Genomic DNA, 20605 nt, shown 5'->3' on the forward strand with positions numbered 1-20605 from the left:
CCGATTTAGGTCGGAACTTGGGCGTTTTTCTCGTTCGATTATAAGCAGGATAGTTTTGCTTGTTTTTAATAACTGTTGCATGTGTAAATATCTTTGCTTTTTTATGAATTTGATAAACACCAGTGGCGTTCCTAGGCTGGCTGACACCCGGGCCAGATCGCCGATGTGCCCCCCCCGGGTGCAGCGTGGCCCCCCCAGGCGAAATTACACCCCCCGGGTGCATTGCGACCCCCCCCCCCCGGCAAAATTACACCCCCCCCGGGTGCAGCGCGACCCCCCCTGGGTGCATTTTTACCTGCTGGGGGGGAGGTGCCGCGCACCTGCCGGCTCCAAGTCTGCTCGTTCCCTACTGCTCCCTCTGTCCCGGAACAGGAAGTAACCTGTTCCGTGCAGAGGGAGCAGCAGGGAGGGAACGAGCGGACTCGGCCAACAGGCGCGTGGCACCCCCCCAGCGGCGTACACCTGGGGTGGACCGCCCTCCCTTGGTACGCCACTGATAAACACTTCCATGATACGGAAATTTGGTTGCATAGAAATGGTGCGCATTCTAGTATGAGCACTAAGAATGCTAACTGGCAACTTGCCTGTATACTGAAGGAGAACCCTAGATGCGTGTGATGTGCAAAATCTCACATGTATTAATATGGTATTATGGTACAATGAATGATGAATCAGAAGCCATCGGTCCGCCTGCTGGATCTTTCTTGGACCTATCTACGTTGCTGAGAAAATGTTTGTGACCCCCCTAAAGTTGTCTGTATTTTAACACAATTTATACTCTGAACATGATTAGATCCTAATCTAAACCCCAATAAGAGAGGAAAATAACCCCACTGAAAAAATAATTCAGACCAAAAGGATATATTTTGATCATTTATTTAAAAAAAAAAGATTCAACAATAATTATCCTTCTGTGAAAAAGTGTGTGAACCCTTCATTCAGTAACTGGTGGCACCTTCTTGAGCAGCAATCATTTTGACTTATTATGATCGGGCCTCTCACATTGCCGTGGAGGAGTTTCAGTTTGTTCTTCCTTGGAGAACTTTTTCAGCTCTGAGACTTTTAAGGTTTTCATTGCATGAGCAGGCTCACTTCAGATCTTGCAGCAAGAAGATACAAAAGGGTTTGACTTGGCCAATTCAAAACACAAAAATCTCTTCTTTTTCAAACTTTCTGTAGTAGAGTTACTTACCCCAACCCCTGCCAGCTGAGATCCTCTTCTTCCGGCGCAAGGCTTCGTTCTGTTTCGGTTTGTCTGATGTCCTGCACGTTGTATGTGCAGGACGTCAGACTCAGAAACAGAACGAAGCCTTGCACCGGAAGAAGAGGACCTCGGCTGGCAGGGGTTGGGGTCCCCCGCCAGCAAAGGTAGCAGACGGTGACGGCGGCAGCGGGGGAGGGTTGGCGGCGGGAGGGGGGTCGAGAGGGTCATTGGCAGGGGGGGGTCCAGGGCCAAATCTACAGGGGCCCAGGCCCCCGTGGCCCCACGTAGCTACACCACTGGCATAGAGCCTACCACGGCTTAGTAAGAGGGCCTCTCAACTCCTTGATTCTATTAGTCAATTAAAGGGTGTAGTTATCACTGTGGACTACAGTTTAAGATGTGCTGTTTCAGCACAGGCCCTATTTTTATGCCATGAGACCTAGTTACTACTCACTGGGGTTAACAGTAAAATAATACATCTTAGCGGTAACCCACGTTGATAACTTGCCCCCTAATTGTACTAAAGAAACTAGAATTTCACATACTTTTTTACATAAGGATAATTATTGTTGAATCTTTTTGTTGAAAAAATAATCAAAACATGTCCTTTTTGTCCAAATTGTTTGTTTAGAGGGGTTATATTTCTTTTCAGCAGGGTTTAGATTAGAATGGAATTGTTTTGAGTGTAAATTATGCTAAAATAGAGATCATTCTAGGGGGGTTCATAAACTTTTTTGAAGCACTATAAAGTAGCCTTACAGTATATTAGACCACGAGTCGATCTTCTTTCTTTCCCACATTTTGTCAATCAAATCCCATCCAAAACATTGGTATTAAAACCACGATACAATGCGTCAGGAATTGTCCTCGTTTCATGATGTTCCAGAGACTCCCTCCCTGCCAGCAGCCTCCTCATTCCTGATGATGTTGATTCATTATTTGGGTGGGAATGTACCCGTCACCCAATTTAGTCTCGCCCATGACTTAAAACTGTGTAATTTGCAATTGTTTGCACATTTATTTATTTATTTGTTTGTTGCATTTGTATCCCACATTTTCCCACCTATTTGCAGGCTCAATTTCTGCGTACCGACAAGTTCCGAGGCGTGTAGCAGAACACGGCTGTCTAGCCTCGTTGCTTATAAAACAAATGTGTCTGTACATTTCTCTCCTAAGTGTGAAAGGCATCTCCATTTTCATTGGTTCTCTCTGTAGATACTTTATGTTGGTGGTCAGTCTCTGTGCGGCAAACCAAGAGCAGTCGCATCTGCTGGCTTCTCATATCTCAGAAAGGATTATCATAAGGGTAGGTACACTACTACTACTACTTAACATTTCTAGAGCGCTACTAGGGTTACGCAGCGCTGTACAGTTTAACAAAGAAGGACAGTCCCTGCTCGAAGGCGCTTACAATCTAAAGGACGAAATGTCAAGTTGGGGCAGTCAAGATTTCCTGAATAGAGGTGTAGTGGTTAGGTGCCGAAGGCGACATTGAAGAGGTGGGCTTTGAGCAAGGATTTGAAGATGGGCAGGGAGGGGGCCTGGGGAATGGGCTCAGGGAGTTTATTCCAAGCATGGGGTAAGGCAAGGCAGAAAGGGCGGAGTTGGCGGTGGTGGAGAAGGGTACTGAGAGGAGGGGGGGGGGGGAGTCCTGACGTCTGCCAGCTTCCAGCATTCCATTCCCCCTCACTGTCCCACCCTCACTCAAGACATAATGATGTCAGAGGGCGGAACAGTGAGAGGGAAGGGAACGCTGGAGGCAAGCTGACGTCAGGAGGAATGTTACGAACGGAATGGAAGCCAGGAGATGTTACAAACCCAGGCAGCCAGACATGGAACGTTGGAGGTGCAAATTATTATATAGGACTAGTGTAGCCAGGTATTCAATGCATCTAAAATTTAGGTACAAGTACTTATGCCAGACACAGAGCTAGTATAAGGGTGGGCACCTAAGTTCCACAGTATTCTGTAAGTTAATGTGCGTAGAAAGCCAGCTTTGTGGGTGCTTGAGCACTGCCAATATTGAACAGAGTCCTTGACGGAGTTCAGGGAGAGGTAATTTCCATTGGGTTTAGCACCCCAAAGTTGGCTCCTATGACTGAGAGCCCCGCCTGTGTCTCACCTATGTTCGTTCTTATCTACGCCCCTTGCACCTTTGCTCTATGCAAGTTACACACATTGAAACAGGATGGTACTTAGGTGGCATCATGGCATTTACACATATAGCGTAATACTAGCGCCTTGGTTATAGAATTTCCCTTGGTGACTATCCCAATATCGGTGATGTTCAGCCCAATATCTGGATAGCTGACCAGATAAATGTAGGTTAGTCTTTTTGCTGTCCTAACTTTTCCGGGTGTCCAATAGTTATTTGGTTAGTGGACTATCATGGACAACGGTGTAACTCAAGGACTGTCCTCATTGCACCCATAGACCACCCCCCTGTCACTATCCATAGAGCACTGGGGTGGTCTGTGATGATTTTCAGTGGCATCACTAAGATAGTACACTGAAGATCCAAGGATGACCCCACTCTACAGCACCTCAATATCACGTGGCCTATTCTTATGACCTTTGATGTCACCATTGGTGAGGTCTGGTGTACTTCCCGTCTTTAAGAACAATAATATAGTGAAGGCTTCTGCTCCTTGGCCACAGTAGAGAGGATATTGAAGAGGGACACAATCACGTATATCATACAATAGGTTTAGACCAAAATGTGCTGTTCTAATGGCATTATTTATTTCTAAATGTTTGGGAAGAAAGCAATTAGTGGGGTTACTCTTGTGTGCTCCTCAGAATGTCTTGCTGTTTTGTTTACACTGGGATGGGAAGAAAGCATACAGTGGGGTTGGAAGCCCTTGTGTGTTCCTCGGAATGTCTTACTGTTTTGTGTACCTTGGGATGGGAAGAAAGCATACAGTGGGGTTGGAAGCCCTTGTGTGTTCCTCAGAATGTCTTGCCATTTTGTGTACCTTGGGATGGGAAGAAAGCATACAGTGGGGTTGGAAGCCCTTGTGTGTTCCTCGGAATGTCTTACTGTTTTGTGTACCTTGGGATGGGAAGAAAGCATACAGTGGGGTTGGAAGCCCTTGTGTGTTCCTCAGAATGTCTTGCTGTTTTGTGTACCTTAGGATGGGAAGAAAGCATACAGTGGGGTTGGAAGCCCTTGTGTGTTCCTCAGAATGTCTTGCTGTTTTGTGTACCTTAGGATGGGAAGAAAGCATACAGTGGGGTTGGAAGCCCTTGTGTGTTCCTCGGAATGTCTTACTGTTTTGTGTACCTTGGGATGGGAAGAAAGCATACAGTGGGGTTGGAAGCCCTTGTGTGTTCCTCGGAATGTCTTACTGTTTTGTGTACCTTGGGATGGGAAGAAAGCATACAACGGGGTTCCTTGGAATGTCTTACTGTTTTGTGTACCTTGGGATGGGAAGAAAGCATACAATGGGGTTGGGTGCCTTCATGTGTTTCTCAGAATGCTTTGCTGTTTTCTGTAACTGGGACTAGCAACAGTAGTAAGTGCAATGCACCTCACTCTCATTTCTCTGATGTAATATTTGTCAGGCGTCTAACCCTGGGCAGTTTGAGAATGATGCTGATAACCTATGGCAGAGAGGGCAGGTTCCAGAGACTGTAGTCTGTCATGGCCGAGTAGGAATTAACACAGATACCCCAGATGAAGCCCTCGTCGTCTGTGGCAACGTGAAAGTGATGGGGGGCGTCATGCACCCATCTGACATTCGAGTCAAGCATAACGTTCAGGAGGTGAGCTTCATAGGGCTTGGGAAGAGTATTTAAACATGAACTTAGGCTTCTGTCTGACAATCTTCAGGCAGAGGGTGGAGGGGATGGTCAACTTGGATGCTGGTGGCAATGTTTCTCAGCCCCAGAGATTGTCACTTCACATGTAGCTCTTACACTTAGTGAAATGCAGTTGCTTTGCAAGACGTGAAATGTATGATTCTTATTAATAGGGTATTGTTATTTCATGAAGAAAGAAGCAGCTAGGCAGGGGTTATTTGTTTGTGGTTAATGGAGGGAAATTGGAGAGGGAAGGAGGGTGTGAGTATTGAGGTTTTTTTTTTTTTTTTGCTTTTAGACTTAATTTTTAGTTTGTTGTAAGGTTTTTATAGTGCTGTACATCACTTTTGGACGTTTTTGAAAAACTTTGAACTAAATAATGCCTCAAGCCTGAATAAGTTCCTAAGAGAAGGATTATGTGAAGGCACATCAACTCTGAAGGTGACGTTGCACTGGTGCCATGTGATACCTGTGTCACTGCTTTTATGCAATTTTCATAAGTACATAAGTAATGCCATACTGGGAAAAGACCAAAGGTCCATCGAGCCCAGCATCCTGTCCACGACAGCGGCCAATCCAGGCCAAGGGCACCTGGTGAGCTTCCCAAATGTACAAACATTCTATACATGTTATTCCTGGAATTGTGGATTTTTCCCAAGTCCATTTAGTAGTAGTTGATGGACTTGTCCTTTAGGAAACCGTCTAACCCCTTTTTAAACTCTGCTAAGCTAACCGCCTTCACCACGTTCTCCAGCAACAAATTCCAGAGTTTAATTATGTGTTGGGTGAAGAAAAATTTTCTCCACTTTGTTTTAAATACTTCATACTGCCTATCCCAGAAATAGTGGATTTTCCCCAAGTCCATTTAATAACTGCCCATGTTACTGCAGAGCCCACAGGAACTTCCCTCCTCCCCTCCCCTGGTTTTGCTCCAATTTTTATGTGGTTTCCCTTTGATAATCTCAGCAGGGAGAATATATATGGGTAGCTCTAGGGCTTCTTTTACTAAAAGATACGCTAATAATTACTGCGTGCTAAATGCTAAGAAGCCCATAGGAAAATGGGCTTCTTAGCATTTAGCGCACACTGACAATTAGCGTGCGCTGAATCTGTTAGCGCACCTTAGTAAAAGGAGCCCTCAAAGAGGTAATCCACATGCACGATCGACCTCTTTGTCTTAACGATGCCAACACCCAAAAGACTTCCTGCTTTGGTGATCCTTACCTGTCCCTTTAGCCAGGTTAAAGGTGGGTGACTTTCTCACAACCCTCCCTTGATTTTTTCTTTAATTGCTCTGAAACTGTGAAGAAAAGTTGATGATGAGGATTTCTGATTCTTTACTAGGAGATTCCAGAAGGTGGCTAAAATTTTTATGTATAAGCCTTCAAACCGAACCAGCTAATGAATGTCAAAAGAAAAATAATACTGATTCCTTGAGATGAAGAATTGGTTTTCAAAATGTATTTACTTCCAACCTTCTATTTTGGAGCTTCTGTAAAGAAAACAGTTTCTCACAACTATTGATTTAAGTAAAGTTATTTCTTTTGCTGTGTAATAAATCAGAATCCCAATAGTTTTAAAACCTGATTCCACATTGTCACCGTTCATCAGATTTCAATAAGTAATTCATGGTTAGTCAAGGTGGCTTGCTCAAGAACACATTCAGGGCAGCAGCAACACTAAGGGTGCCCTTGGCTGCCACTGGGGAGGGGGGGGGGGGGGGTCTGGGAGGAGCCTGTTTTTGGTCAGGGGAGAAGAGGGAATGGGGGTTGTTGAGGGGCTAGTTTTGTTTTTGGCCTCAGTTTCTGCCGAACCCGAGCGGCCAATTTCGGTTGCAGATTCTGTTCTGGCAGAAATTGAAGATCGCGCTACTGATCGGGCTCTAGTGTTCAATGAGATTTTTCCATTGATAGTAAGGACTTTAGGGGCTGACAGTATCAGAGGTTGCAGATTAACTTCCAACATATATTGTATTATCTAAGTTGACTACCTGTTCTCACCAGACTGACATATTTTACCAAAGTGCTCTTAGATTCCTGACCTGATCCTTAATCTGAATTATCTCACGTTGAACTCTGGTCTTTCTCCCACTAGGTTGATACAACCGAGCTCTTGAAGAAAATAACTCAAATGAGACTTGTGGAATATGACTACAAGCCCGAGTTTGCCTCTGCAATGGGAATAGAGTGCACCCATGAAACAGGTATTCAGGAAAATAGGTCCTTCTTATGGTTCCTGCACCCTGTTTGCTGATCAATGAAACTCTTGCGCACCCCCTTCCTAAATCGCATATCATTGTTAGCTGCTAACATGTCACTAAAATTACTGTAGGACACGGTTATACTACCCATTAAGTCGCAGTTAAAGCTTCAGTGCTATATGTATTCCACATTTTCCCACCTATTTGCAGGCTCAATGTGGCTTGCATTGTTCTGTAATGGCGATCGACATTTCTGGAGTGATAGAAGTGGTATTACATTAGAGATAATGATTGGCGTGGAGGGGCATAATTGAACGAAAACGTCTATCTCCATGGGCGTTTATCTCCGAGAACGGGTCCGTGAAGGGGCGGAACGAACCGTATTTTCGCAAAAAATAGACACCCATGTTTTATTCGACAATTTGTGAGCTGGGTGTTTTTGTTTTTCAGCAATAATGGAAAATGAAAGCACCCAGCTCAAAAACGAATAAATCCAAGGCATTTGTTCGTGGGAGGGGCCAGGAGTCGTAGTGCACTGGTCCCCCTCACATGCCAGGACACCAACCAGGCACCCTAGGGGGCACTTTTACAAAAACAAAAAAAAGGTAAAAGAGCTCCCAGGTGCATAGCACCCTTCCCTTGTGTGTTGAGCCCCCCAAATCCCCCCTCAAAACCCACTGCCCACAAGTCTACACCATTACTATAGCCCTAAGGGGTGAAGGGGGGCACCTACATGTGGGTACAGTGGGTTTGGGGGGGTTGGACGACTAAGCATTAAGCAGCACAATTGTAACAGGTAGGGGGGGGATGGGCCTGGGTCCACCTGCCTGAAGTCCACTGCACCCCCTAACAACTGCTCCAGGGACCTGCATACTGCTGCCAGGGAGGTGGGTATGACATTTGAGGGTGAAAATAAAAAGTTGTGAAACATCATTTTTTTGTGTGGTGGGAGGGGGTTAGTGACCACTGGGGGAGTCAGGGGAGGTCATCCCCGATTCCCTCTGGTGGTAATCTGGTCATTTAGGGCACTTTTTGTGGCCTTATTCGTGAAGAAACAGGGTCCAGGAAAAGTGCCCTAAATTCTAGCTACAAACGCATACTTTTTTTCCATTATCGGCGAAAGGCGCCCATCTCCCCTTGGCCGATAACCACGCCCCAGTTCCACCTTCGCCACGCCTCCGACACACCCCCGTCAACTTTGTACGCTTCCGCGATGGAGTGCAGTTGAAAACGTCCAAAATCGCCTTTCCATTATACCGATTTATTCGTTTTTGTGAGATAAATGTCTATCTCCCGCAATATAGGCGTTTTTCTTTTTCAATTATAAGCTGGATAGTAGATTAAGCAGTCAAGTATAAAGAGTTCATACTCGGATTTAGAAAGAGAGTGGTGTTGTGTTAAAGTTCATTCGTGGTAGAGTAGACTTTGGTAGTCAAGTATAGAGAGTTTATCTAGTTTATCTATAGAGAGTTTATCTAGTTCAGGCTTGAGATTCGTTGTCTGGTAGTTAGGCTATATCGTTGTTATATGAAGGACTAAATTCTGTCCATGGTGCTGAAACAAATGATCATTAAGTGCTATTCCCTAAATGGTGCTCTGAGTTGGGTTCCGTTTATAAAATAGCATTTGATGCCAGGACATGCGCCCAATTTGGGGTTATGAGGATTTACACCAATTGAAACCTGGTATGGATCTGCCTTATCCTGCAACGCTGCAATCAAATTCCAGGAACACCCCTGAACCTGCCCATACCCCCTCCCGTGGCCACACCCCCTTTTTGGATCAGCGTGTAAAAATTTATCTACGCTTCTTTATGCGATTAAATTGCACATGCATGCAATTTTTAGCACCATATATAGAATTAGGGTAAAATTGTACATAATATTGTTGGATATTATACCTCTGCGAATATTAAGTGACGTTCTCAGCCCGAGGAATTTCCCCAGCTAACTATTAAGTTACCTGGGCAAATTCTCTTTGGAAAACCGTCCTAATAAATGCCTTCATTCTCCTAGAACGTTTCAATAAATTGCCACAGATTTTAAGACCCTTCTCCTAACCCTGTTTGACCTCTATTACCACTGGTTAAGAACCCCTGAAGTAGTCTTTTAATAGGTGATTTGATTAAACCGTTTAAATCTGTCATGCCACGGTGACGAAGGATAACTTGGCATTTCTATTTGAGATGATGAGGGCTCGATATTCACTGCAGTAAAATTATATAATGTATCCTAGTTACAAATATTTCCCAAAAAGTTGTAGATTTTTGCTATAGAAAAATACCACAAAGATGAGGAGATTGGGTAGGTGAAGAATGAGGTCACATAATATTAATGCACTCATAAAATAGTTATGGACTAGACAGAGGCTACTTTCAGCCTTTCTGTTTAACGTGCTGACCCACAAATACTCAATACATGCAGGGCTGCAAGTGGATTCTTATGGAAGCTGCCCACAGAGTTATCTTTTAAAGTTAGCTGAAGAGGCAAAAGGCTGTTTCCCCGAGTACTTTGCAGATGCTGAATGTGGGGAAAAGCCAGAAGAAATGAATGGATGAATATTTATTGTGGGTATCCTGAAAACCTGACTGGCTGGGGTGCCTCCAGGACCAGGTTTGGGCACCACTGCTCTGGGTGTATCTCATGTTTTTGAATTCTCTCGCTGTTTTTGGCCCCGCCATCTTCAGCAGGAAGTCATTCCAGGCATGCAACTAACCTTTCCAAGTTTAGCTCCTTACAGCCTCTTCTCTTGTCCTTTAATAATAATAATAATAATAATAATAATTCTTACAACAGATAACTTTCTTAAGCATTATTCTTTGTTATGTATGCTATACTGTTTATTGTAAGCCATATTGAACTCAAATCTGTTTGGGATAATGTGGGATATAAATGTCACAAATAAATAAATACATAAATAATTCTATATCTTTTTTCATATTTCGAAAAGATTTGTTTGCTCATTAATAACTTTCTGGATTTTTAAAATACCTTTGATCCCTCGGATCTGAGTCTGGTCTTTCTGGGTTGGCTATGGCTGGGATGCAAGCAGAGACAGCACTCACAGCCTAAGGGGATGGGAAGGAGGAGGTGTGGTCATTGGCCAAGGGTGACACCTAGTGGCTGGATAATAACTACGATTGCAGCGTTCCTGGACTGTAATGATTGGACTGAAAAAATAATTTGGGAAGATTTATAAAATGGGGATAGAATCGAGCGAAGGCTCCTGGTGCCAGATCCCAGTTCTGGTTCTGATTGGGCAGAGGCCCAAAGGATCAGGAGGAAACCGCCACCTCAAAAGCATACTTTTCATGACCTTTTCTCTCTTTTAAATGAAACAGGAATGTTATCAGCGAAAACCAGGACTTTTGTTAGGCCTCTTTCTGAACTAAGAGCAAATTTGCTTACACTGTTTAACCCATGATACCTGCATAGGGAAACCTGTGAGCCCAGAAATTCCATGGCAATGCTTTATGACAGTATTATTGGGAAAAGCCCAGACTACCCATTTTGTACACCCTTGAAATATTCTGACTTCTGGTTGCAGTTGGTTGTTAATTAGCATCAACTGTTAAGAATAAATGAAATCTTATTGCTCTAATTTTTACTCCACTACACAAAGGCAGAAGCAGGTCAACCTCAGTGAGTGTTACGTTGTTTCGTTTTCTTGCATATAGGTTTGATAGCCCAGGAGGTGAGAGAAATCCTACCACGAGCTGTAAAGGAAGCTGGTAATGTTACCTGTGAAAACGGAGAAAGCTTAGAAAACTTCCTTATGCTTGATAAGGTGAGTTGGTTTGATGATCACTGAAAACGCACAGAGACTAAGCTTCTTGCTTTAAAAAAAATATATATCAATTAGATAGCACTTCACTGGCTGAAAAATTGAATGTTAAACCAAAGATGAATAACTGAGAAAGTAGATGGTTTGATGGATTGAGTGAAAAAAACAGGGGCGTATCCAGACCTCGAGGTGGGAGGGGCCCAGAGCCCAAGGTGGGAGGGCCACATTTTGGTTGCCGCTCCGCTGTCGCCCCCCCTTCCGCCACTCACCGCAGCCACAAATACCTTGGCTGGCGGGGGTCCCCAACCCCCGCAAGCTGAAGACTTCGTCCATTGCTGGTCTCCGGCACCGCCGCATTGCCTGCCCTGCTCTCACTTCTCCTCACGTCGGGCACACTCCTTTTAGTGAAATTGAGCACGCTGGATGGTCTTCAGTTGGTGGGGGTTGCCAGCCAACCAGGGGCCCAGAGCAAATTTGGGGGGGGGGGAGCTAGGCCCCCTTGGCCTCACCTAGCTATGCCACTGTTGAAAAAGTGACCATGGTATCATTGGCTGTGATTGGGACCTAGAGCTTTCCTCGCTGGTAGAAGGAAAATTTAAATTCAAGCGTGTGTTTAAGGTTTTTGGAAGGGGGTGTATGTAAGTCTGTCCTGTGAGGGGATTGAGAGGAGTCTGGGGTACCCAGCTCGAGGCTTGTGAAGGAAAGAAGCAGAGGGGTGGTGTCACCCAGTACCCCAGAAGAGGATAGAGAGAAGGGACCTGCCTAGTGCCATTGTAGTAAGAAGGATGAAAAATCATCAGCGGATTCACAGAAGGGTCTTTTTTCCCATTTACAGAAGCAAAAGGATATATATTTTTTTGTACATTATTTGCTGCTATTTCAGTAAATGTTTGGCCTTGTAGGATGGGGTAAATATGTAACTAATTAGCAAATACATTTTTTTTGAGGGGAGGCGGGATGTGGGGGGAGGGTTTATTTAATAAATATGTGTTACCCGTTCCACTCCACTCATTTATTTTATAGACCTCACTGAGCCTTTCTTTTTAAAATCAATTACTGTTATATTGTTGGGAATGCATTTTTGGTGGAAATTACTTTTGATCATTACAGATCCATTTGTAAGAACAATATTAAAAAGCTGCATTATTCCAGAAATCTTGCAGAATTTGTTTAGAATTGCTTTCCCAAATATTTCATGCTTCTTGGTTCATTTTAATGCTCATATGATCCATTCACCTATTTATCTTGTCATTAACACCCTTATTCTTTTCCCATTTTATTTATTTATTTATTTATTTATTGCATATGTATCCCACATTTTCCCACCTTTTTGCGGGTTCAGTGTGGCTTACAATACGTTATGAAAGCTGGAAGTACAGTTTGTTACAACTCAGTTATGGATTACATTATGAGGTGTTATGCAAAACAAAGTCTAGTATCATTAAGGAATATAACAATGGAAAAGATAATTTTGTTAGTTTATCCACTCTTTTCCCTTCTGTCAGCTTCTCTTCTCTTGCCAATTTTTGCTATTGTATAATGTAATTTTATTGTAACTTTGTTAGCCACATTGAGCCCGCAAAAGCTGGGAAAATGTGGGATACAAGTGGACCAATAAATAAATAAAATAAATAAATTAATGTGTTTCACTCGTGCTTAGGACCAAATCTTTATGGAGAATGTGGGTGCAGTTAAACAGCTCTGCAGGCTCACTAATAACCTGGAAGAAAGAATAGAAGAACTGGAAGTATGGAACCAAAAACTTGCCAAGCTGAAAAGGATGAGCAGTTTAAGATCGTTTTCAAGTGAAAGGACTTCTCGCAGGTAGAGCACCTGGGCCTGATGGTTTTTCAGTGTATGATACATCAGAGCAGATTAAAATGTTGGGCATAAGTTCTGCTGCAATGTCTCTCCAAGAGCTTTTATGTACTATTGCATTTCTAGGCTGGAAATCTAAGACCTGGGTTATTTTTAAATTGCGCAACCAAGTTGAATAGCGGGCTTTTGTTTTCATTTTTGACAAATTTTGCTTGTACATTATTGTTCAAGAGACGGAGAGACTGTTAAATAGTATATAAAATAAAACAGTGTTTTTATTCAAATTCTTTTAATACACAAATATAATCGGATGTATCCACAGGACAAAAGATCATGTGACGTTGGCATGGGCCATTTTGGATTTTGGTACAAAGAGGATCAATAGAAATAGAATAAATAAAAGCATAGAAAAGAAAATAAGATGATACCTTTTTTATTGGAGTAACAATACATTTTTGATTAGCTTTCGAAGGTAGCCCTTCTTCATCAGATCAGAAATAAGCAAATGTTGATAAATAACAGTATATATAAGTGAAACGTCAAAGCATTTCAGTGACAATCTAACAGGATGAGGGCGGGTTGGCACAAAGAGGAGAAAGAGTGGTCCTCCCTTCTGCCCCTATTGACCATTCCTCTACTTTGCATGGACTAGGAGGGGGGACCTTGACTTTTCTGCTAGGATGAGTGTGTGTGTGGGGGGGGGGGGAGCCCTCAATGGAGCATGTGCTGCCAATGTGAATGCATTGCCAGCAGCAGCAATGCATTGGTGTAATCTGCTGCAAAACTCTGGGCTATTTGCTGTTAAATACTGGGCCCAATATTCAATGGGACTTACCCGGGTAGGAATGGCTCCTACCCTGGTAAGTTCTGCTCACCAGAGCTAGTTGTTGATTTTCAGTGGAATTATCTGCATAATTATCTGCATTCACGGCGAAGCCCCAGCCTACATGTCCGAGTTGATTGACCTACCACCCAGAAATGCTAGGAGATATTCCCGAACATACCTCAACCTCCATTTCCCTACCTTCAAGGGCGTGAAATACAAGACGCTACACGCGTCAACCTTTTCTCACACGAGCACGCACCTTTGGAACACACTGCCACGCAACTTAAGAGCGATCCACGAACAAGCACCCTTCCGCAGATTACTGAAGACCCATCTATTTGAGACAATTTACGGAAACAACCAAAACACATAGAGTCCACACTCACTGTTCAACAATGCATCACACATCCACTTATGATCTCTCATCCCCCATAATTTCACATTACTCATACATTTACTCACAGAAATATGTACACCATGTGCCTCTGTGTCTTAACACTGCCCTTAAGCTTCCCATTGTCTCCTCCCAATGTCTCAATGTTGATGTCTCATTGTGATATTCCTAATGATAATTTGATTATCTCGCATAACTTGTACAATGTAACCCATAACCAAGTTGTAACAACTATATTCTCATTATTCATATCTTATTGTAAGCCACACTGAGCCCGCAAAGAGGTGGGAAAATGTGGGATACAAATGCAAACAATAAATAATGCTGATGCAAATCTTTGCTTGTCTCTAAGTAATATAATCCAGATAGTTCTGGCGTGTGGAGCAGGAAATTATTCTGGTGCCACCGATATTCAGCTTTATACCCCTGTATTATGAGCCAGTATCCATCTTCTTTAGACCTGGAAATCTGGGTAACATAGTACATAGTAACATAGTAGATGACGGCAGAAAAAGACCTGCACGGTCCATCCAGTCTGCCCAACAAGATAAACTCATATGTGTATACCTTACCTTGATATGTACCTGTCCTTTTCAGGGCACAGACCGTACAAGTCTGCCCAGCAGTATTTCCCGCCTCCCAACCACCAGTCCTGCCTCCCATATACGAGGCTAACACAAATTCATGGATGACTGGGGAGATTTGGAAGCAGTGGCTAAAGAAGTTAGACACTAGAATGCAGGCACAAACACATCAGATTTTGTTGCTAACGTCAAGGTGGTCTTCCTGCCACCAAACACTACCTCTCTGATCCAACCTATGGATCAGGGCATAATAGCCAATTTCAAACAACATTATCGGGCTCTTGTGCTACATCGTCTGATGAGTGTTATGGATGACCAGAACGGCAAGGATAAATGTGCTGTTGAACTGGCTCATAATCTATCACTGTATGGTCCAGAGTCGACTATCCAAGTATGCAGTCGGCATTTAAAAAACTGCAGAGTTTCAATATTAGAAAGAATTGTGATTTGCAGCAGATAGTACCAATGTTAAAGTTGGTTATGAATGCACATTAGTTGTTGCTTTTAATGTACCTTTAAACATCGGCCAATTAAACTAACCCTAGGTTTGCCCATTTGCCACTAAGCTGTAACGACAAGTCCGTTGGGCTGGCTGGTAAAATCTTGCCTGACTGTATGTTCATCTATGTTGTGCTGTAAGTGTGTAATTGTAGAACTGTCTAGATCTCATTTTTCATTTTACAGTAAATACAACTGTGTCGTCAGTCTACCACGTCAAAAGAAAGTGTCTCCGGTAAATCCCAGAAAGGTTAGTGGGATTGGTGCCAAGTGTGTATGGATGTTGCGTGTCCCTTGCTCAGCGTCATCATGTGAAGCCTTGTTGGTCCTTGATCAGTCCTTATATGAAGTGTGAATGTGCATTAGCAAAGTGCTGCTTTCAGTGCTTCGCTACCCTTTTTGTTCCACCTTAGACGGCCTCTTTCATTCTTTCGTGATGTTTTACAGTGTTTTGTGTTGACGCTGTAAACAGCAGGCCTCTAATTACACAGGACAACGTCATTTTTGTTTCCATGATGAGATTGGATGTGGACAACCAAAATGGGGAGGGGGGGGGCCTGGCTTTTGTCTCGATGGCCAACTTTACATCCAAAATATAGTTCCTAGACCTTCTTCACCAGAGAGTGAGAGAGAGAGAGAGAGAGAGAGAGAGAGAGAGAGAGAGAGAGTGGGTGCGAGTGTGTCTGTGAGAGAGAGAGAGAGAGTGTGTGTGTGTGTGTGTGAGCATGAGAGTGTGTGCCAGGACCCCCCCTCCCTCCCAGTTCCAGGGTCCCCCCTCCCTCCCTGTTCCAGGGTTGTTGTCCCCCTCCCTCCCTCCGAGTTCCAGGGACGTCCCCTCCCTCCCCTGCATTCATCCATATTTATTTATTTATTTATTGCACTTGTATCCCACATTTTCCCACCTATTTTCAGGCTCAATGTGGCTTACCAAAGACCTGATATGGCATCACCATTCCAGGGTAAAGAATACAATTGGTGTTACAAAGAATATGCAGGCAACGTCCTCTGTGCCCTGCCCCCTCTATCCATCCATGTGCAGCATCACTCCCCTGCCCCGTCCACCTCCCTCCCAGTTCCAGTGTCCCCCTCCCTCCCTCCCTCCCTCCCTCCCCCCTCCGAGTTCCAGTGTCCCCCTCCCTCCTTCCCATTTCCAGGGTCCCTCCTCCCTCTGTCCCTCCCTCCCAGTTCCAGGGTCCCATGGAACTGGGAGGGAGGGGGAACGGAGAACATTGGAGGATTGATGTCAGCAGGTGGTTACGATCCCAGTGAGACACATTGGAATGTTGGAGGAGCAAATTATTATATTAGATTGCAAAGATATAGTCTGATTCAGGGTTGTAAATTTTATTAGATTGACCCAAATTTGTTGAAGACACAAATATTTTCCCGACATTATCTCTAGTGTTACTTTTATATGAATTTTTTTTTTTTTTTTTTGCTGTGTTGTAACTGTTTTGGTGCTTATGTCCAGTTACACTCACTGTGCACCACTTTAGATGAATTTCTTCAAAAAGGTGATGAATAAATAAATAAATAAAATAGGACCTATAGCACATAACAACATAAGCGTTGCCATACTGGGACAGACCGAAGGTCCATCAAACCCAGTATCCTGTTTCCAACAGTGGCCAATCCAGGTCACAAGTACCCAATAGTAGCAACATTCCACGTAGAACCCCAAAGAATAGCAAGATTCTAGAATTCTAAAGAATAACAAGGTTCCATGCAGAATTTCAAAGTGTAGCAACATTCCATGTGGAACCCCAAAGAGTAGCAAGATTCCATTCAGAATCCCAAGTACATAAGTGTTGCCATACTGGGACAGACCGAAGGTCCATCAAACCCAGTACACTGTTTCCAACAGTGGCCAATCCAGGTCACAAGTACCCAATAGTAGCAACATTCCACATAGAACCCCAAAGAATAGCAAGATTCTAGAATTCTAAAGAATATCAAGGTTCCATGCAGAATTTCAAAGTGTAGCAACATTCCATGTGGAACCCCAAAGAGTAGCAAGATTCCATTCAGAATCCCAAGCACATAAGTACATAAGTGTTGCCACACTGGGACAGACCGAAGGTCCATCAAACCCAGTACACTGTTTCCAACAGTGGCCAATCCAGGTCACAAGTACCCAATAGTAGCAACATTCCACGTAGAACCCCAAAGAATAGCAAGATTCTAGAATTCTAAAGAATAACAAGGTTCCATGCAGAATTTCAAAGTGTAGCAACATTCCATGTGGAACCCCAAAGAGTAGCAAGATTCCATTCAGAATCCCAAGTACATAAGTGTTGCCATACTGGGACAGACCGAAGGTCCATCAAACCCAGTATCCTGTTTCCAACAGTGGCCAATCCAGGTCACAAGTACCCAATAGTAGCAACATTCCACGTAGAACCCCAAAGAATAGCAAGATTCTAGAATTCTAAAGAATAACAAGGTTCCATGCAGAATTTCAAAGTGTAGCAACATTCCATGTGGAACCCCAAAGAGTAGCAAGATTCCATTCAGAATCCCAAGTACATAAGTGTTGCCATACTGGGACAGACCGAAGGTCCATCAAACCCAGTATCCTGTTTCCAACAGTGGCCAATCCAGGTCACAAGTACCCAATAGTAGCAACATTCCACGTAGAACCCCAAAGAATAGCAAGATTCTAGAATTCTAAAGAATAACAAGGTTCCATGCAGAATTTCAAAGTGTAGCAACATTCCATGTGGAACCCCAAAGAGTAGCAAGATTCCATTCAGAATCCCAAGTACATAAGTGTTGCCATACTGGGACAGACCGAAGGTCCATCAAACCCAGTATCCTGTTTCCAACAGTGGCCAATCCAGGTCACAAGTACCCAATAGTAGCAACATTCCACGTAGAACCCCAAAGAATAGCAAGATTCTAGAATTCTAAAGAATAACAAGGTTCCATGCAGAATTTCAAAGTGTAGCAACATTCCATGTGGAACCCCAAAGAGTAGCAAGATTCCATTCAGAATCCCAAGTACATAAGTGTTGCCATACTGGGACAGACCGAAGGTCCATCAAACCCAGTATCCTGTTTCCAACAGTGGCCAATCCAGGTCACAAGTACCCAATAGTAGCAACATTCCACGTAGAACCCCAAAGAATAGCAAGATTCTAGAATTCTAAAGAATATCAAGGTTCCATGCAGAATTTCAAAGTGTAGCAACATTCCATGTGGAACCCCAAAGAGTAGCAAGATTCCATTCAGAATCCCAAGCACATAAGTACATAAGTGTTGCCACACTGGGACAGACCGAAGGTCCATCAAACCCGTTTTCAACAGTGGCCAATCCAGGTCACAAGTACCTGGCAAGATCCCAGAACAACAAACAGATTTTATGCTGCCTATCCTAGAATATGCAGTGGATTTTCCCAAGTCCATCTTAATAATGGCTTATGGACTTTTCTTTTAGGAAATTAGCCATACCTTTTTAAAACCCTGCTAAGCTAACTGCTTTTACCACATTCTCCGGCAATGAATTCCAGAGTTTAATTACTCATTGAGTGAAGAAATATTTTCTCAGATTCATTTTAAATTTACTACTTAGTCGCTTCTTTGCGTGCTCCCTAGTTCTGGTATTTTTGGAAAGAGTACAATAACACGGACTAGTGGAAGAGTAGCCTAGTGGTTAGAGCACTGGGCTGCGACACTCAGGTGTGCCTGGTTTAAATGCCACTGCAGCTCCTTGTGTTCTTGGGCAAGTCACTTAGGGGGTCTTTACTAAGCCGCGGTAACGTTTTTAGCTCACTAAAGAAATCAGCTGGCGGTAAACAACGAGATGACCATTATATTCCTATACAGTTGATTTCTACTGAAAGCTAAAAATGCTACCACGGCATAGTAAACGACCCCCTTAATCCTCAATTGACTCAGGTACAAAATTAGTCTGTGAGCCCTCTGGGGACAGGGAAAATACCTCATGTACCAGAATGTAACTCACCTTGATCTATACCTGAAAAAGGTTTGAACAAAATCTCTACTATAAGAAAAGGCACCTCCAACGTTCTGAAGCTGACTCCGTGGCTTCACTGAAGTGAAGGGTTCGTAAGGTTCATCAGATTCGTGAATCTGTAACCATCTCTTGTGGCCCCGCCCTCGCGCCTCTAATAGGTCCGCCACCCTTGACGTCATCACGTTTTGACATTGAGGGCGGTGGACCTATCAGAGGCGCGAGGGCGGGGCCGAGAGAGATGGTTACAGACTCACGAATCTGATGAACCTTACCAATCCTTCACTTCAATGAAGCCACGGAGTCAGCTTCACAACGTTGCAGGTGCATTTTGTTATACTACACAGCTCCCTAATTTTTCACTTAAACATCGCAGGGTGGCTGGAAGGGGGGGGGGGGAAGAGGGGGGGGGGGCAACTAGCCTGGAACTGGGTGGGTGGGAGGGAGGGCGGACCCTGGAACTGGGAGGGGGGGCAACGACCCTGGAACTTGGAGGGGGGGGCGGATGGACTCTGAAACTGGGAGGGAGGGAGGGAGGGAGGGGGCCCCTGGCACACACTCTCATTCTCTCTCTCACACACACACACACACACACACACACACAATCTCACTCTCTCTGTCACACACACTCACACATTCACTCTCTCTCTGTCACACACTCACTCTCACACACACTCCGAGGCAAACCTTGCTAGCGCCTGTTTCATTTGTGTCAGAAACGGGCCTTTTTTCCTAGTAATAAATAAATTGTAGCTGCCAGTTAACTAGTACCATATATTTTATCACGAGGACTATTCAGCATCTTTCTTTTCAGAACATGTCTATTGTATCATCTGGTGCAGTGGGTGTGGCCTCTATTAATAGTTTCATGAGTTACCCATGCTCAAGTTTGAAAACTGAATTCTTTCTCCAATGTGCAGCTGGCCATCTGTTCCGTGTCCACGCTTGCTAAACAGTGATGGTCTGTTTTGTAAGGCTGACCAGGCAGTGCAAGTCCCATTGAGTAGAGAGATTACCTTAGAGCAGGGCTTTCTTTTGAGGGGGTACTTGGAGGGTACTGAATACTGGCACCTTTTCCATTGTCTGCTAAAATTACCCCATGGACCCCAAGTTTCAATGAAAGCGCTTAGGCTTTACATACCAATTCTGTCTTGTCATAGAGACTGGCTGCAGGGGACCTGGCTATTGTGGGGTGGGTCCCTCAGTGATCACCCCACCCCTGAAGGGTGGCCTGGCATTTGAGTACCGGCACCTTTTTTGCTAGAAAAAATGCACTGTCTTAGAGTATGTAAGGAGACACGTGCCAACTGTGTATAGGAATTAATGATTGTAGACGCCCCCGTGTGGAGAAGGCCCAGGCAATTTATTTCTAACAAAGAGCAAAGGGTGAACCTGGTCATATGTCTTGATCTGAGCTTCTGTTGGCAGTTGGTTTGCTGTAAATCTGAGATTTTCAGTCTTCAAAATACTTGTACAGCAAATATAATTGCTATCAAAATTTAATTTGTAAACTTGTTAGCAATG

The 20605-nt window shown here is 43.9% G+C and overlaps 1 protein-coding gene across 1 annotated transcript in view; it reads left to right on the forward strand.

Annotated features, from left to right (window-relative positions):
• The window catches only part of MYRFL (myelin regulatory factor like), a 53659-nt gene that overhangs the window by 19630 nt on the left and 13424 nt on the right, over nt 1–20605 (forward strand). The window contains exons 7-12 of the mRNA XM_030214835.1: nt 2420–2510; nt 4769–4969; nt 7100–7208; nt 10882–10991; nt 12649–12812; nt 15295–15358. Of these exons, the coding sequence (XP_030070695.1) occupies nt 2420–2510; nt 4769–4969; nt 7100–7208; nt 10882–10991; nt 12649–12812; nt 15295–15358 (739 nt within the window). The remainder of the gene's footprint in view (nt 1–2419; nt 2511–4768; nt 4970–7099; nt 7209–10881; nt 10992–12648; nt 12813–15294; nt 15359–20605) is intronic.

Source organism: Microcaecilia unicolor, chromosome 9, assembly GCF_901765095.1.
Source record: "Microcaecilia unicolor chromosome 9, aMicUni1.1, whole genome shotgun sequence".
NCBI lineage: Eukaryota > Metazoa > Chordata > Amphibia > Gymnophiona > Siphonopidae > Microcaecilia > Microcaecilia unicolor.